Source organism: Salvelinus sp. IW2-2015, linkage group LG16, assembly GCF_002910315.2.
Source record: "Salvelinus sp. IW2-2015 linkage group LG16, ASM291031v2, whole genome shotgun sequence".
Lineage (NCBI taxonomy): Eukaryota > Metazoa > Chordata > Actinopteri > Salmoniformes > Salmonidae > Salvelinus > Salvelinus sp. IW2-2015.
The window spans coordinates 4812460-4829703 of NC_036856.1; the positions used below are offsets into that span (position 1 = coordinate 4812460).

Consider the following 17244-nt stretch of genomic DNA (forward strand, 5'->3'; position numbering starts at 1 on the left):
RGCTGAAGATTCTGGTTAAGTGTGCCTTGAATTCCACAAATTAACTTTTAACAAGGCACACCTGTTAATTGAAATGCATTCCATCTCTTCAAGCTGGTTGAGACCATGCCAAGAATGTGCAACGCTATCAAGGCAAAGGGTGGCTACTTTGAAAAATCTCAAATATAAAATATCTTTTGATTTGTTTAACACTTTTATTTGGTTATTACATGATTCCATATGTTTCATAGTTTTGATGTCTACAATGTAGAATTTTACAATGTAGAAAATAGTAAAGAAATTCAGAAAATCCCTTGAATGAGTAGGGTGTCCACATTTTTGACTGATACTGTGTATATACAGTGCCTTTGGAAAGCATTCAGACCCCTTGACTTTTTTCACATTTTGTTACGTTATACAGCTTTATTCTAAAATGTATTTAAATWGTTTTTTTTCTCATCAATCTACACACAATACCCCGTAATGACAAAGCAAAAACAAGTTTTTAGAAATTTTAGCAAATTAATAAATAAAAAATGAAATCACATTTACACAACTATTCAGACCCTTTACTCAGAACTTTGTTGAAGCACCTTTGGAAGCGATTACAGCCTCGAGTCTTCTGGGTTTGACGCGACAAGCTTGGCACACTTGTATTTGGGGAGTTTCTCCCATTCTTCTCTGCAGATCCTCTCAAGCTCTGTCAGGTTGGATGGGGAGCATTGCTGCACAGCTATTTTCAGGTCTCCAGAGATGTTCGATCAGGTTCAAGTCCGGGCTCTGGTTGGGCAACTCAAAGACATTGAGGCTTGTCCGGAAGCCACTCCTGCGTTGTCTTGGCTGTGTGCTTAGGGTCGTTGTCCTGTTGGAAGGTGAATCTTCGCTCCAGTCTGAGGTCCTGAGCACTCTGGAGCAGCTTTTCATCAAGGATTCTCTGTACTTTGCTTCGTTCCCCTTCCCTCAATCCTGAATAGTCTCCCAGTCCCTGCCGCTGAAAAACATCCCCACAGCATGATGCTGCCACCACCATGCTTCACKGTAGGGATGGTGCCAGGTTTCCTACTGATGTGACGCTTGGCATTCAGGCCAAAGAGTTCAATCTTGGTTTCATCAGACCAGAGAATCTTGTTTCTCATGGTCTAAGAGTCTTTAGGTGCCTTTTGGCAAATTCCAAGCAGGCTGTCATGTGCATTTTGCCGAGGAGTGGCTTCCCTCTGGCCACTCTACCGTAAAGGCCTGATTTTGGTGGAGTGCTGCAGAGATGGTTGTCCTTCTGGAAGGTTCTCCCATCTCCACAGAGGAACTCTGGAGCTCTGTAAGAGTGACCATCGAGTTCTTGGTCACCTCCCAGACCACGGCCCTTCTCTCCCGATTGCTCAGTTTTGCCGGGCGGCCATCTCTAGGAAGAGTCTTGGTGGTTCCAAACTTCTTCCAGTTAAGAATGATGGAGGCCACTGTGTTTTTGGGGACCTTCAATGCTGCGGACATTTTTTGGTACCCTTCCCCAGATCMGTGCATCGACACAATCCTGTCTCGGAGCTCTACGGACAATTCCTTCGGCCTCATGGCTTAGTACATGGTCAGGGCAAAAACCATCAACTGTGGGACCTTTTAATAGACAGGTGTGTGCCTTTCCAAATCATGTCCAATAAATTGAATTTACTACAGGTGGACTCTAATCAAGTTGTAGAAACATCTCAAGGATGCTCAACGGAAACGAGGCACCTGAGCTCAATTTCGAGTATCAAAGGGTCTGAATACTTATGTAAATAAGGTATTTCAGTTTTTTATTACTTAATTATTTGAACCCTGAAACGTTTTACTTCATTTTATGAGTTAAGTCTTACCTTGTTTCAAAGTAGCCTAGGCAACCCTGATTGGCAATATGGTGCCATTTGGGATGCAGACCTAGGAGTGAAAGGGAAAAGATAAGAGGTTGCAGCGTGGGTGAATTTAAAAACACCTCCTTGGGTGGGTGATATAGCTTAGTTCTCCATTTTCTATCTGTGTATGATTTCATACATATTRAGAGGTGTGTGTTTCGTGGTCAACAATATACCCGTCTGTTAGCACCATATGTGTTTCTGTGCGTATTCACATGTACTTTTGTCTCGACTCGTGGTCAATACGATACCTACCCTTGAGGAGCAGGCATGGTCACAGTCGTGTCTCTTTCCTYTATGCCAGTGGGGCTGCAATGAGTCACTAGGCCTTGTTCCTCTCTGTTTGTGCCTGCCACCGTGGTAACGGGAGACCCTGGGAGAGAATTCATATGCTGTTGGCCGGGATACACACACACTCTGACCCCCCGGGAACTGACCGTTAGTCATACAGAGGACTATTCCAATAAAGACAAGTCCAGGCCTGTTGACAGAGTGTGTGTTGGGGTTGTTGCTATCTTGTATTGTAGTGTGTGGGCATTTACAGTAGCCTATATTTTTGTGTGTGTGTGTGTGTTTGGGTCGTTGCTAACTGGCTCAGTGTTGGTAATTCTTTGTTGGTAGGCAGAGAGAGCGGTCCATAATAACAGGCTATTGTGTAGTGACAGACTGAGGCGTCCACACTACAGTAGCCTGCTTATTTAGTGAAGCCCTGCTAAGTGCATTAGTGGAGCAGCATGGGAGAGGCGTGCTGCCAGCCTGCCAGGGCCTTGTCCTCTCTGTTTCCAACACACACGTGCATGCGTGCTCTCACACACACACACACACACACACACACACACACACACACACACACACACACACACACACACACCATTTACCATGACGCACACATACACACAGTTAAAAAATGAGGGTGCTGGGTACCCTCAACCAATCAGGGCACACACACACGCTAGCCTATTGTTAGTTCCTCCTCAGTTTAGTTTGTTAAAGGTGTGTGCATTGACGGCGCTTTCCACTTGCAGCTATGATATGGTTGTTGCTGTGTCTGGCTCCTATCTGTGTTTGCCGGCTAGACTGGCATTTCAGGTGTTGCCTTGAACACACATACACGCCTCTCTTTTGACTGTATGACCCTTCTTCAAAACACACACACACACACAACACACACTCACAAACACACCGCGTTTCGCCTATAGCCCTGTGGCTGCTAAATTGTTGCCGCCACTACAATTTTTTTTTTTTTTAAACAAATATTTCTGCTTTTTAAAGGGATATCTAGCATGCTAGCTGCAAACTAGCATTAGCACTATAACTGGAAGTCTATGTGAACAACCAGAACGCTAGCTGTTTCCATAGAGTTCCTTTCATTGTCCGTAGTTGGCAATAGCTCACGAAACTGTTTAACTCCCTTCATACTGCATAAAAAGACATTCAAATGGTATCTGGTAATTCATTTGACTGTTATTTGAATTATCCCGCACTATCCCTTTAAGATAAGTGACAAGTTATACAGAGTACAAGTCAGCAGAAGTGACCACATCCCCCCCCCACCCACCCCACTACTTTTGCCACTGCGCTGAAAAACAATCCTCGGGAAGCACTGACACATGTACACTCTCTCTCTCTGACACACCCTCTCTCACTCACAAACACACGGACCCACCAACCCACACACACACACACACCACATAAGGACACACACACACACACACACACACACACACACACACACACACACACACACACATCAGTTGTTAGGTTGAGTTGAGAAGGGGCTGCCTTCACTTCCTCCTATGGGGGTCATATTCTCTCCCCAAACCACCAGAAGGGAAACGGAGAGGAATAGAATAAACGAGAGAACACTCCTCTCTTCGTCCTCTGCTTCTCCGTAGAGGAGTTCCTAGACCTACATAGGGAATAGGCTGCCATTTGGGATGCAGYCATCCTCCTCCTTCCAGGAGTGTTTGATGAGGGAGGGTGGCGGGGCTGGGAACACAATGGTTACACACCATGTTGACTTTGCCCATGGCTGCAGGTGCTGCACACTTCCAGAGACGGAAGGGAGGGTTACCTGCAAGCCAGACAACCCGCAGAGAGTATCCCTGCCTGGGCTTGTCCTCCTCCGACATCCTTTTGCCACTCGGCGGGACCACGGAGGAGTGACGCTTCAGAAGTAGAGGCTGATTTTCCGTGAAGTTTCACTTTATTAAAAGCTGTTTAGGAGGAGGATAGTGGTTCTGAAGGGATGGAGGATACACTATCAAGCGGGTATAGACTACACTATCAAGCGGGTATAGACTACACTATCAAGCGGGTATAGACTACACTATCAAGCGGGTATAGAACTACACTATCAAGCGGTTTGTTAATAGACTACAACTATCAAGCGGGTATAGACTACACTATCAAGCGGGTATAGACTACACTATCAAGCGGGTATAGACTACACTATCAAGCGGGTATAGACTACACTACCTTGTGTAACAAGGCGTTGGGCCGTGGTGCTCCTGAACTCAAACGTTCGTTGGAACTTTCCTGGCGCTTCTGCGCTCCAACCTTACAGTTTGCGAAGCACTTTTTTAAGACCCTAGCTACATTAGGTCAAATGGGTTCAGTCCATTCATGTACGGTTGTCAGTCTTGATGCGGTAAGAGTTGAGGATCGTGCTGGTTAGCCCTCTGACAGTGCGGAGGTGGTTGCCTGTCTGCAATGTAGACCTAGATGTGTGCTAGAGGGGGCTGTGTCCCAAATGGCACTCTTATTTCCTATGGGCCCTGGTCAAAAGTAGTGCACTATATAGGGAATTGGGTGCCGTTTGGGATGCTGCCCTGGAGGTCTCAGAAGGGCAGTGGAGCCCATCACTCTAAATGACCAGATAGACTCTACTGGGCTCTGAGATACGGCTCAGCGCACAGCCACAAGACTAAGTGTCGAAGTCCAACTTGGAAATTTGGTGTTCTCTATAAAGTTAGGCTATTTTTTGCCATTTCCCCCCTCAATTAGGCTTGGGTGGTATACCGTGTATACTGGGGTATTTTTAACTACAGACGGTATGATTTTAATACCTCTTTTAAAAATGTTTTGAGGCACCCTAATGCAGAATTTTTTTATTTAACCTTTATTTAACTAGGCAAGTCAGTTAAGAACAAATACTTATTTGCAATGACGTCCAAACCCGGACGACACTGAGCCAATWATGCGCAGCCCTATGGGACTCCCAGTTACGGCCGGTTGCGATACAGCCTGGATTCGAACCAGGGTGTCTGTAGTGACGCCTCTAGCACTGAGATGCAGTGCCTTAGACCGCTGCGCCACTCGGGAGCCCTATCTGAGATGTGCCAAATAAATGATCACCAGCTCAGGGCTCCAGCTATGCATTTGGTTTGCTAACTTGCTAGCTTAGTGGCTAGATTGCAAGATCAAGCTTCTTGGTTACAGCTTCTTAAATATGTGTATTATGATATTTTTTTTTTACATTTGGAAAGAAATGGCGGCGCTTGTGTGCACTTCCGGTAATACRGTATACCGCGGTATGGTACAGGAACGGTATGAAAATCTGGATACCACTCTACCCTCCATCTAGTCTCAAACTACAGGCCCACAAAGCCAAATGCAGGCCCCGGGCAAAAATGAATTTGKGGCTCTCGATCTAGTCGGAATATCCAACAGTCATCTGAGGATCGTCTTTAACCATCTATGATATAACGAGATCCAATACATTTTCCTGGTAAATAGAACATAACAAGCTGATGTATTTAGTGGCGATATTAGACATGATACAAGTGAACGTCTTTTAATGTCTTGCTGAACTCCGACGTGAGCCTCCTCTCACACACCTGTGTGCTGTCTGGCCCCTCCCCCTGCAAGACTCGACAGGAGGAGATTCCACCAGTTTAGCTGGGTGGGAAGGTGTGTGTGTGTGTGTGTGTGAGAGAGAGAAACTGAACACGGTGTTACACAATCGTCATCTGAAGGCTGGAGAGGACGTCCCCTCATAAAGATATTAGGCCAGGGGTCATCTCGTTAATGGAGGGCAGGGAAACTTTATTTCAATGCTCTCTCTCTCTCTTGCTCAAAACGACCTGAGCCTCACCTGGCAGCATGCTTTGAGGGGAAGGGGGGGAAGACACACTTCTCTTAACAAAGGCAGAAATGTGCTCCCTGGGGCAGTCTGGTGTTAAGAGCGATTTGCCCCTACTCGCAGCAGACGGGTAGAGCCCAGTGCCACTCAGGTTTCACACGGGGGAGGTGTGTGTGTGGGAGGCGGATCGTAGGAGTATTAACGGTGGTGCAGGGCGTGTGGAGGTGAAGCGACGTGTGTATATGTACTGTGGGGGGGGGGGCGTGCATTTGTGAGGGGGAGAGAAGAGGAGCGCACCACAGGCCAGAGCAGCTGCATGGCAGGATGCCTCCTCTTCTCTCTCCCTGGAAAGGAGCCCAGTGCTAATATGGAACTGCAGGCCCGTCAGGAGACGACTGACTGGATGTGGGCTGCTGCCTTAATTCCAGTAATACACAACTCAATTACAACAACCCAATAATACACACTCTCCCTCTGTCTACGTGCCTCTCTTTAAACCTTGCTCTGTTTTCCACCCCCCCCCCGCTATCTCTTTCCCTCTTCCCCATCTCTCTCTCGCCGTCATCATTTTTGCCTTGTGACAGACTCACGCCCCTTTGACTCCTCAGGATGGGAGAAAATGTGCTGTGTAAACGCCACCAGCTATGGTCTTCCTCCTCTCTGAAAGCATAAGTCTTTGCTTTTCAGATGTCATGAAGTTGTGGCCCTGAAAGGGAAGTTGCGGGTGTTTATGCAGCTTGTCACAGTGATGGAGAGCGCGTGTCTTGCAACACACAGGCAGGCGGAGTGCTCCTGCACACACACACACCATACGCACTTCTCTTCACCTTCATCCCTTGGTCTTTTCTAGCTCTCCCCGTGAGCTTAGTACTGGTATTGTGTGTGTGTGTACAATAGCACTCTAGGTTGTCTGGACCTGCTCCGTGGAATGCCCTCACACACTACTCCATCTCAGATCTTCTCCCTCTATCCCCTTTGTCTCTCTTTTTCCCCCCTTCCCTCCTCTCCTTTGAGCTGCTCTTCCTCTGGAGTGATTGTTTCCTCCTGCGGTAGTGGAAGACGTATAGGAGTATTAGGTGTGTGTGTGTGTGCGCAAGGTTTTACTGTGTTTGCTCTGGGCGGCAGGTCACCGCAGAAATGGCTCGCCCCCACACACACACACACACACACACACACACACTATCTTTTTGCTCTCTTCTCTTAGAGGAAGCATAAGCATCTGCTGTACGACAAGATGGCACTTGTCTGTTGCGTGTATATGGAGCGATGTAGCATGTCCATTCGTTTTATGTACTGAGGTTTTGGATTCCTAAGGAGCAACATTTCATCACACTGTTGCGTTTTACATGGGAGGATGCTTTGGCTATATGTTTGATTTGGAGCTACTTTTTTTGTCCTCTGCGGATTGCCAATCCTCATTCCCTCAGCCGTTTTACCAGAACAAGTGACGGGATGACCACTGTCTGATTTTTCAGATTTCTAATTGTCCCTTTAATCACTTAGGGGCCATTTGATGCTGCTCTTGCTCTCAAGGGCCCCGTTGCGTTTGAATGCGTTGGCAAATGAATTGGCTGCCCCTTTAGGTTAAGCTTTTACTCTCCTCTAGATCTCTACATCAATTTGGTGTTTTTTTTTAGGCTTTCCCCTCATGTCCTCACATAGACAAATAGATGGTGAAAGAAGTGCTTTTATCATAAATGGACGTTAGTGGCTGTATTTTCAAAGCTGAGTTTTTTTTCTTTTCTTGAGTGTATATCCTCTGACTGTGCCCCAAATGGGAAGACCWWTGGGCCCTGGTCGAAGGWAGTGTACTACATAGGGAATAGGGTGCCATTTGGGATTCAGACTCTGGCATTAATTGTAGTGCTAGTTTAGACGTTTTCTCGTAAAGAGGAAACATCAAAGATTGACTCTGGGCCAACTTGTCCATTTTCTCCGGGGCTGGGAGTAGACAAACACTACATTTAGAGTTGTCATAACGCCGCTTTAAAACATACTGCTCTGTCTTTCCTTTCATCTGCAGCCAGCTCTCTTCCTGTCTTAACTCTCTCACACACACCAAACTCCCGACCATGGATGGGCTCTTGCACGCACACACGCACACGGCATGCACAAGCTCACACGCAACACATGCGTACACATATTTGTGTGTTTTTTAAATATTTTTTTACGTAGAACAGGGAGCATGGCTGATGTTAAAAGCACATGTGGGCCCCCCCCCCCCCCCCCCCCCCCCCCCCCCCCCTCTAACAGCGGACTGTTTATACCCCTCCTTGACAGCCAGTGGAGGAAACAACTTCCGTCTTCCCAACAGCTGGATCAGAGGCCCTCCCTACACCCGGCCAGCCAGTCGCTCCCAGTCCCACTCACGACCTCCTAACCTCCTCCCTCATCCCTCTCTCCTTTCCTCCCCCTGTCCCCTCCTTCCTCGCTGAGGCTGGGCGCCAGGGCGGGCTGTCCACGCTCCCTCCGACACGTCCCTGGTGTTTTGGTGACCCCGCGCTCTTACCACATCCCCCTATTCCCCTGCATCTGTTTCACAGGCCCGCAACAGCAGTCCCCGGATGGTTGTAAATCTCCTTGCTCTGCCTGAGTGTGTGGAGGATAGAGGGGCAGGGGACATTTTTGGAGACTGTCCACCCTGTCAGAGACAGCCAGAAAGAGAAGGGGTAGGCTGTTGGACCTGCCTTTCCCAGGCCTTGTCTCAATACTCATATACCTTCCTCTCCTTGCCTCCTCCAAGACCATTAAAAGCAACAAATGAAAGCACTAATGTGTGTGAAAGAAGTAAAGGACAATGGAAGCTGTTTCAGGCCATTGGGGGACACGTTTACGCAACCTTACCTGTCACCTATCAGTGATCATCAAGAAAAGGTTACGAGGAATGGAAGCCTCTGAGGAGTGTTGAGACACGTCCCTGGTGCTCCTGAGAGAGTGATCGGTGGGAAAAGAGGAAGTGTAGAAAGTCGTGATGTGGGACAGATGAGCGACCAGTGAGGATTCCGACCGTCTGTTTCCCTCCCAGCAGGGCCCCAAAGGGCCCATTCCTGCAGATCCTCCTGTCACTCAAGACACCGTCTGTCTCCCAACTTTCCTATGTAGCGCACTACTTTTGACCATGGCCCCATAGAGCTCTGGTCAAAAGTTGTGCTCTATATAGAGAATTAGAATGCCATTTGGGACGCATTGTCTGACAGCACCGTTACTGTTCACACACTTAGGCCCCTGTTAGCTGTCCACGGCTCGGATAAGAGGATGCGGTAATAGGAAAACCACACTTCCTCCCTCACATGGTAAAAATAGAGCAGTCTGTTTTAAGTCTTCTCTTTTGTTTTAGTTTTTTGAACAGATGAAATGGGGGATTTTCTCAATGTCTTCCCTGCACATTGGCTACCAGGGGTTAGATTTGGATTCGGTTTACTGCTGAATGCTTTAAGGTGGCAGGTCTTCTAGTTTTTGTGTATTAGATATTTTATCAGACCTCTTCCCGTCGCCCACTGACAATAGCTAGATTTCCATCCAATTGGCGACAGATTTTCAATACGAATTCTAAAATCTGCATCAAAACAATATGCACGTTTTCCCGCCAGAAATGTTTCCATCAAATTGACTTTTTGCGGATAAAAGGCTTTGCGTAATGACATAGTGCACATAAAAACCACTTTTGCCATTTAAATGTACCACATAAAAAATACAAGTTAAATTTCCAGACTTATTTTCAACTCCACCGATGGTTTTATCACAAACTATTGCGTTATATGGAAAATGTGCCCATTTTGGTCTTGGCACATGTGCTTTAGCCAACAGCTCACAGATACGGTGCAGTTAGGCTAGCCAACATGATGAGATTATTATGGGTTAGAGTGAGAATTTTTATTTGTCAAATGGCAGCCAAGCATCGCACATCATGTCACCAGAATAAGACCCTCAATATTTATTGGAAAGGAGCTTCAAGCTCGTCACCATGTCTTCTGAAGCCTAATAAATTGCATGCTTTCCAGAGTCGTAGTGGGAGGACCACAGAACATATCATCCCTCGTGGTTCCAAGTTTACTTCGAACTTATGGTTTCCAGCGCCATTTATTGCATTATTCATTTTACAAACAAAAAGATCCCACCATGCCGAAGGAACAAATTGTCTGTCGGCTTTTATGAATATTTCCTGTGTCCATCGGGCCGGTTCTGACTTTTTTCATGCGTCAGGTAATTCCTCTGCATGAAATAGTTGGATGAAAACCTGGTTATGGATGAAGAAACTTGATGTACGTTTTCAGAGATGGAGWTTGATTGTGCTTGCAATGACACATTTCACTCTTGCGGTGGCGTTAAGGAATTCAATGTTTGTTTGCAGTTCCTGCTGTACCGTGTGTCAACGGGACAGGTGTGTGCTCTCAAGACCAGCTGGAAACCCGTATTTAGCTGAGGGAGTTGGAGTGGTGTGTGTCTTCTGATGAGTGTCATCGGCCGTCTCTGTGGTTCGTTTGGGACCGGCGCTGCTCCTTCATGGTACTTACCTTCATGGGACTGACTGACATGAGTCGGACTTCCAGATTCATCTGTGTGTGATAGAAGTCGTGGAGACTGAGAGACAGATATGGGGAGGGGGGGGGCTCTTCCAAGGTGTCGACCGTGGATGTGCTGTGTGCCACAATCAGACTATGCCTTGGAATTGAACACATTACAGTTGATTCTGTTCAATGTGTCTGTCTGCCTGCTGTGATTGCGTGTTCACACACGCCAGTGCTCAGCGGCGGGTGTCCACACCTGTGGCTCTGAGGGATTATGACAGTGATTTAACAATAAACACTCTGTCACCCCGAGATTATCAGGCCGACGTTACCCAGTAAGATTGATTGTCCAGGCTACTTAGCTGCAGTACAGACCATCTGAGTGCAAAAGGTTGGCTTTAGAAGCCTGGGAACTCTAGCTCTCTGTGATTTTACCATGATTTACAACCTCCCCCCCCCCCCCCCCCCTAAACAACTCACAAATTACATAAGATATTTTCTGTATTTCCAGTTCGAGTGTCTTGCACAGTTTTTACGGTATACAGACTTGTCATTACTCGCTTGTATGTGAAATACGCGCTTGTATGTGAAATACAGTCTCAATCATGTACAGGTAAAGTAAGATCAGTGATGTTATGATTTTGTTGGAAGACTTAAGAAATATGGGATGTGTATGGATTCCTTTTTCTTAAAACCCTCTCAAATTCATCGTCCTCTGTGTTTGATCATACTGCTGTTTTCCAACATTAAACCTGTTGAATCCAGTAGTGTGCCTCTAGCTAAAATAAATCCACTTAGGAAATGAAATCTCCAGATTTTGCTCGTTAACCAATTTTACAATCCCCTGCATGCACAAAGTTGTTGACATCTCACCCTTTAAAGCTYTGTCAATGTCTGTCAATAAAACTGTACACGAAACTACACAACACGTCTTCACCTGGCGTTGTCAGGCTTTGTTTTCCCCGCTCTGCTTCTTTGTTTAGTCTGGCCCCTTTGGTGACCCCAGGTTGAACCTGTTCAGGCCCAGGGCTCGACTCCTTGGTTCTGCTCTCCTCAAGCATCTGGTTCCTAGATGAGCCCTCCAGAGCCATCCCTGATTCATGGCTTTGCCACTGACGGGGCGTCTTTCCGACGACATTCCCGCTTTCTGCGTCCGCCTCCTGCAGCCCTTACGTTTTTATAGCGTGTTACAATACAGATTTAGAGACAAGTCAAGTGACATGGCGACGGACTACTCTTCTGTTTGTTGCATTAAGAGATCGGCTTTCAGTCAGGACAGGATCGCGCATGCAGACGTTCAAAGAGTCGGATCACCCCCCCCCCCGACTGTAACCTTGCTTGTGACAAGAGAAGTTAACTCGTTTTGTTTGAATGATGACAGTTTGGGACGGGAGCCTCCTGACCAGGCAGTGAACTCGGTCCTGTCTTGAGTTGGCTGATGCTGGACTGGGGCACCATGCAAAAACAACAGGGGCTAGTCTTGGCACTGAACGTTACCCACAGAAAGCCTTGCGTTGACACTTTCTAATACAGTCTCCCTTTTCTAACGTCTGCCTTTCTCCTTTCACGTCAAACTCCAGAGAGGGGCATCCCCCATATTAAAGAGATTAAGGTTTCTCTCTCCTCTCTTCTCTCCATCTGTATGGTGCGGTTGTTCAGCCTGGACCACACTGTTTCACAGTCTAATTACAGGTCAATTAAAGGCTTTTCCCTCAGTCCCTTCTCCTGTTCCTGCTCCGGCCACCGAAGGCTTACAGCCTTTACAGCTCAGCAGAGTGGGAGTGAAAGAGATATAATTTAATGTGGAGATCAGCCGAGAGAGGGACCTGAAAGAGGGGATTGGGAAAGGCCCGGAGTCCCGTCCCCCCCCTCAGCCCGCCACCTGAAAAGGGGCCTCTGGGATAGAGGCCAAAGGATTATGGGAATATTCATGACCAGATAAYGGGGAGGGCGGCTGAATAGCAGTGTCTCAGGGCTCATCTCTTAGGTAAACATGCGCCTATATAGATTTTTTTTTTTTATTCCTCTGAGGCAACAGGCAAGGAACGGCGACTCTGTCCACTTCGTGTGTTGCATTTCCGTACGCCTCAAAAGGAAAGCCGCCTTGTTGTGGCCTTTTCTTTCCCTTGTCGTCTTGCAGGACAAACAGATGGGGAAGAGAAATAAACATCTGTTTCTCACTGTTGCTGCCCAAAATATTGGCTTTTTCTGAAAGCTGCCATTCAGAGCCGTGCGTGCCCTCGCTTTTGTCCCGCAAGATGGCAGGCCCTTCATTATAACACCATTATAAATTAAAGTGAATTGCGGACCGTTTTACCTATCAAATTCTGGTAAAAAAAATATTGAGACCTCCTACAGCTATAAGGTAAGAGAACTGCTATAACACTGTAAAGTGAACTTCAGGTAAGGTTACCCCCTGTGGTTGACCTGGTGCAGTAAGTGGACCACATCGAGCAATTAACTCGACACAATAGCTCCCTTATCACTGTCACATCTAGACTCCGCTCAGCAGTGACGCTTTGAAGGTGAGCCAGGGGTTTTCCCGGGCTTGTTTTGATGTGACAGAGATGTCCCCTCTCCTCCTTTTTTTTTTCTCTTCTCCCATGGGTCTGGCTCAGACAGATGTTGCTAGTAATCCTGATCCGATTGGCTCCGATTGAATTATGATGTTTTGCGGCCGGAGCCTGGCCCACACTCCTCCTCCCGGTATGTGTGCTCCATAACTTTCTTTTGAGCGGTATGGTTCTAGAGTGGGGCTACAGCCGGGTAAGGTTTCAGCCTCGCCACACCTGCCGTGGTGGTGGAGCCGTGGAACCGTGTCAGCGTTCCCTCTCTCCCAGCCCTAATGCCTCCATTAGGTGTCGTAATCTCCCCTTACCGCCTCCCTATTGTGCCCTGACGTGTTAACTGAGTATCAAAGGCTGGGGAATTTCGTTTTGCCACCTGCCAGGAGTGTGTGTGTGGGGAGGGAGAGAGAGGAGGGGATAGGTGCTTTTCTGCCACTGCTTGTGCTGTTTTTCGCTGTGTGTGTGTGTGAGGTCAGTGTTTTCTCAGCACTTTTAGTGTTATATTTCAGGACTCCGAGGTGTGTGCGCGCGTCCTCAAAGGCTGCCGCGTGCCTTTCATCAGTCAGAAAGGGATACCTCTGCACCCGTTCCCCCTCAAAGGGTCTCGCACGAGCCCCTCGCTCTAGGATAAGGTTACCCTCTAAAGCACGCATGCAGCTCCCACCTTTGTGTTGACTTGAAATGGACACTTAAGACATTGTTGTTCCCATGCCTAAACCGCTATGATTTATTGTCCCGTGGAAATCAAGGAGACTTATGGTTTTGAAGCTTTCAGACCTTTTGAGTCAAAAGTATTTGAAGATACTCTTCTGATTTGTATCTCGTGAGGCTGATTGGAAGTAGCTGAGTTGCAGTTTGTGCCTCAGAGTTTTGTTTGAGTTTGTGCTTGGGGCAGCTCCAGTCGGATTAGTCTACTGGAATAGAGAGCGAAGGAGAGACGGGGCCAAGGATGGGTGCAGCTGGCACTGCTAGTCCCCTGTAGGCCTCCTTTTCTCTCTCGCTGGCCCATAGACTTACTCTTGCCATTGTTAAATCAGTGATTAAAGAGTCTCTGTTACTGCAGCCCCTCGTGTGACAGTACATGTTGTCATATGGACGGATTTCTCCTCAAAACGACCCCAACGGCGGGACGTGGTGACTCAACATTTCTCCAGTATATTTTCCCTTTCATGTGGAATGTTGTCATGGTATCTCCCGTCCATTAGCTTGACGTGTGCCTGGAGGGACATAACATGTCATCGGTTCGGAGGGGGGGTCTTTGATGTGGTGGTGGCTGTGAGCTTACTGGAAATGGCCCACAACTCTCCTCTTCATCAGAATATTTCACTGAAGTGGTCAGTTTTTTTTAGGTTTGAGGGCTGTCAGTGGGGACCATCTGCTGTTGGGCTGAAATAAGAGGTGACAGTGGAGGAACAATGGCCTGTGACAAGTCTGTTGTTCTGCAAGTAAAGACATACAACATTTCAGGGTGTTGGTTTCACACTCGGACTGTGAAGGTATGCCATGGGSTATTATATACACTGAACAAAAATATAAACACAACATGTAAGGTGTTGGTCCCATGTTTCGTGAGCTAAAATAAAAAATCGGAGAAATTTTTCATATGCACAAAAAGCTTATTTCTCTCCAATTTTGTGCACAAATTTGTTTACATTCCTGTTAGTGTGCTTTTCTCCTTTGCAAAGATAATCCATCCACCTGACAGGTGTGGCATACCAAGAAGCTGATTAAACCGTATGATCGTTACACAGGTGCACCTTYTGCTGGGAACAATAAAATGCCTCCCTAAAATGTGCAGTTTTGTCACACACAATGCCACAGATGTCTCAAGTTTTGAGGGAGTGTACAATTGTCATGCTGACTTCAAGAATGTCCAACAGAACTGTTGCCAGAGAATTCAATGTTCATTTCTCTACCATAAGCTGCCTCCAACGTCGTTTTAAAGAAATTGMCAGMACATCCACCCAGCCWCACAAGCGCAGACRACGTGTAACCACGCCAGCACAGGACCTCCATATCTGGCTTCTTCACCTGCAGGATCGTCTGAGACCAGCCACCCAGACAGCTGATGAAACTGTGGGTTTGTACAACCAAAGAATTTCTCCACAAACGGTCAGAAACCGTCTCATGGAAGCTTATCTGCATGCTTGTCGTTCTCACCAGGGTCTTGACCTGACTGCAGTTCGGCATCGTAACCGACTTCAGTGGACTCACCTTCCATGGCCACTGACACGCTGGAGAAGTGTGCTCTTCKCGGATTAATCCCGGTTTCAACCTTACCGGGCAGATGGCAGACAGAGTGTATGGCGTTGTGTGGGCGTGCAGTTTGCTGATGTCAACGCTGTGAACAGAGTGCCCCATGGTGAGGTTAATGTATGGGCAGGCATAAGCTACGGGCAACGAACACAATTGCATTTTATCAATGGCAATTTGAATGCACAGCGARATCGTTACGAGATCCTGAGGCCCATTGTCATGCTGTTCATCCACCGCCCTCACCTCGTGATTCAACATGATAATGCATGGCCCCATGTCGCAAGGATCTGTGACCAACAGATTCATACCTGTATTCCCAGTTGTGWAATCCAGAGATTAGAGCCGAATGAATGAATTTCAATTGACTGATTTCCTTATATGAACTGTAACTCAGTAAAAATGTGAAATTGTCGCATGTTGCGTTTTTATATTTTAGCTGTAACTGCCGTCACTGGTGGTTGGAAGCACTGGAAGCCACGGTTCTGAGAAACATCTCAAACTCCTTGGGTTGTCTCGCAAATACTAACACAATAGAATAGACTAGGCCTCTTTTAGCAGAATCAACCACTCACAAGTYGCTTTCTGTGATGTACTGTATGAAATGAGGCATCTTGGATGCTCCATATCAGGGTCGAAGTCCGTCAATTCAGGAAGTTATTTGAATTTTCAAATTCAAAAATGTATAAACATATAGGTTCTCCTTGTCAATTTGTTGAGAAGTCATTGAAAATACATGACCTTTTTGCCACAAAGTCAGAATTTTACTTTTACTTGAATTGACTGTCTTCAATTTGGAATTGACCCAACCCTGCTCCATATCCACTGTTTGGTTTTGGTTTTAAATTCTCAACTAACCCACTCTTTGGTCTTTCCTCCTCCTGCAGAGAAAGTCCGTGAGATTCAGGAGAAACTTGAAGCCTTCATAGAAGCTCTTCACAAGGAGAAGTAGAGCATCAGGTATCTGACTCTCAATGATCTCATTGTAGATATCTCACATGTGCTACAGTACATTGACTATTAGTGGCCAGCATTGTACAGAAATGTCTCTAATATACCTCAATTATGTAAATACATACAGTCAAAAGTTTGGACACACCTACTCATTCCAGTGTTTTCCCAGCGGTTAAGAGTGTTGGGCCATTTACTGACAAGTTAATCAGTGGGTAATGAAAGTTTTTTTTAAATAAAAAGTGGGGGTACAGAAACAGTGCCCCCCTCCCTAATCTTATAGTGGTAAATGCTCAGTCTGCCCTATGGCTCAGCTCAAACACTACATCATTCACGCACCTCTCTCTCTCTGACCCCCCCTCAGACAGATTCAGCTCCTGAACTCCAGCAGTATCAGATATACATTTAAAATAGAAAACAATTGTTATTGAATTGAAATGAATCAAACTGCATCGATTCGTTCCACTAATCAAATTGCACCAAATGGTTTCAAACTAAAAGTATTGTTCCTGTATCGGAGTCCATGTATCTAGATGCACATCCCTTAGCTTCTATTCAAATGATGCAGCTCAGTGCTGGTTCAAAGTGTCACTGTCCCACCAGTAACGAGTGTTATGTTGAATAATTTTAACTATCTCACCCTMTTGTCTTTGCAGAAACCATTGGAAGCAAACCTGCGGATCACAGAAGCAATGCACTGATCAAAGAAAACAAATCCCCCCCCCCCCCCRCTCRSTAAATGACTACTCCCCCKCCCCCACATCTGKTTTTAATGTCTATGGCTTAGCTTACCGCTCCCCTTACACACCTCACCGAAAAGAAATGAGGGAAATGAAAGGAAAGTAGGAGCCGCAGCACAGGGAAAAGAAGTGGAGTGTGTCGGACAGAGCCCTTTAAACTGAGCTGTGTCCGTTTTCCAGCGTGGCAGAGCATAGAGCACTTTCTCAGATCTGGGTGGGCTCCCTATCACAGCTTCATGCCTTCTCCACAGGGCTTTAAAGGCCCCGGGTGTGTTCACC

General features: G+C 46.7%; 1 protein-coding gene across 8 annotated transcripts in view; it reads left to right on the plus strand.

Moving 5' to 3' along the window:
* Positions 1-16964, plus strand: part of opa1 (OPA1 mitochondrial dynamin like GTPase) — a 63182-nt gene extending 46218 nt beyond the window's left edge. For all 8 annotated transcript variants that reach the window (XM_024003841.2, XM_024003843.2, XM_024003846.2 and 5 more), the window contains 2 exons: positions 16162-16234; positions 16882-16964. In XM_024003841.2, coding sequence (XP_023859609.1) covers positions 16162-16226 — 65 coding nt within the window. In that variant the 3' untranslated portion in view covers positions 16227-16234; positions 16882-16964. The remainder of the gene's footprint in view (positions 1-16161; positions 16235-16881) is intronic.
* Positions 16965-17244: the final 280 nt, after the last annotated feature.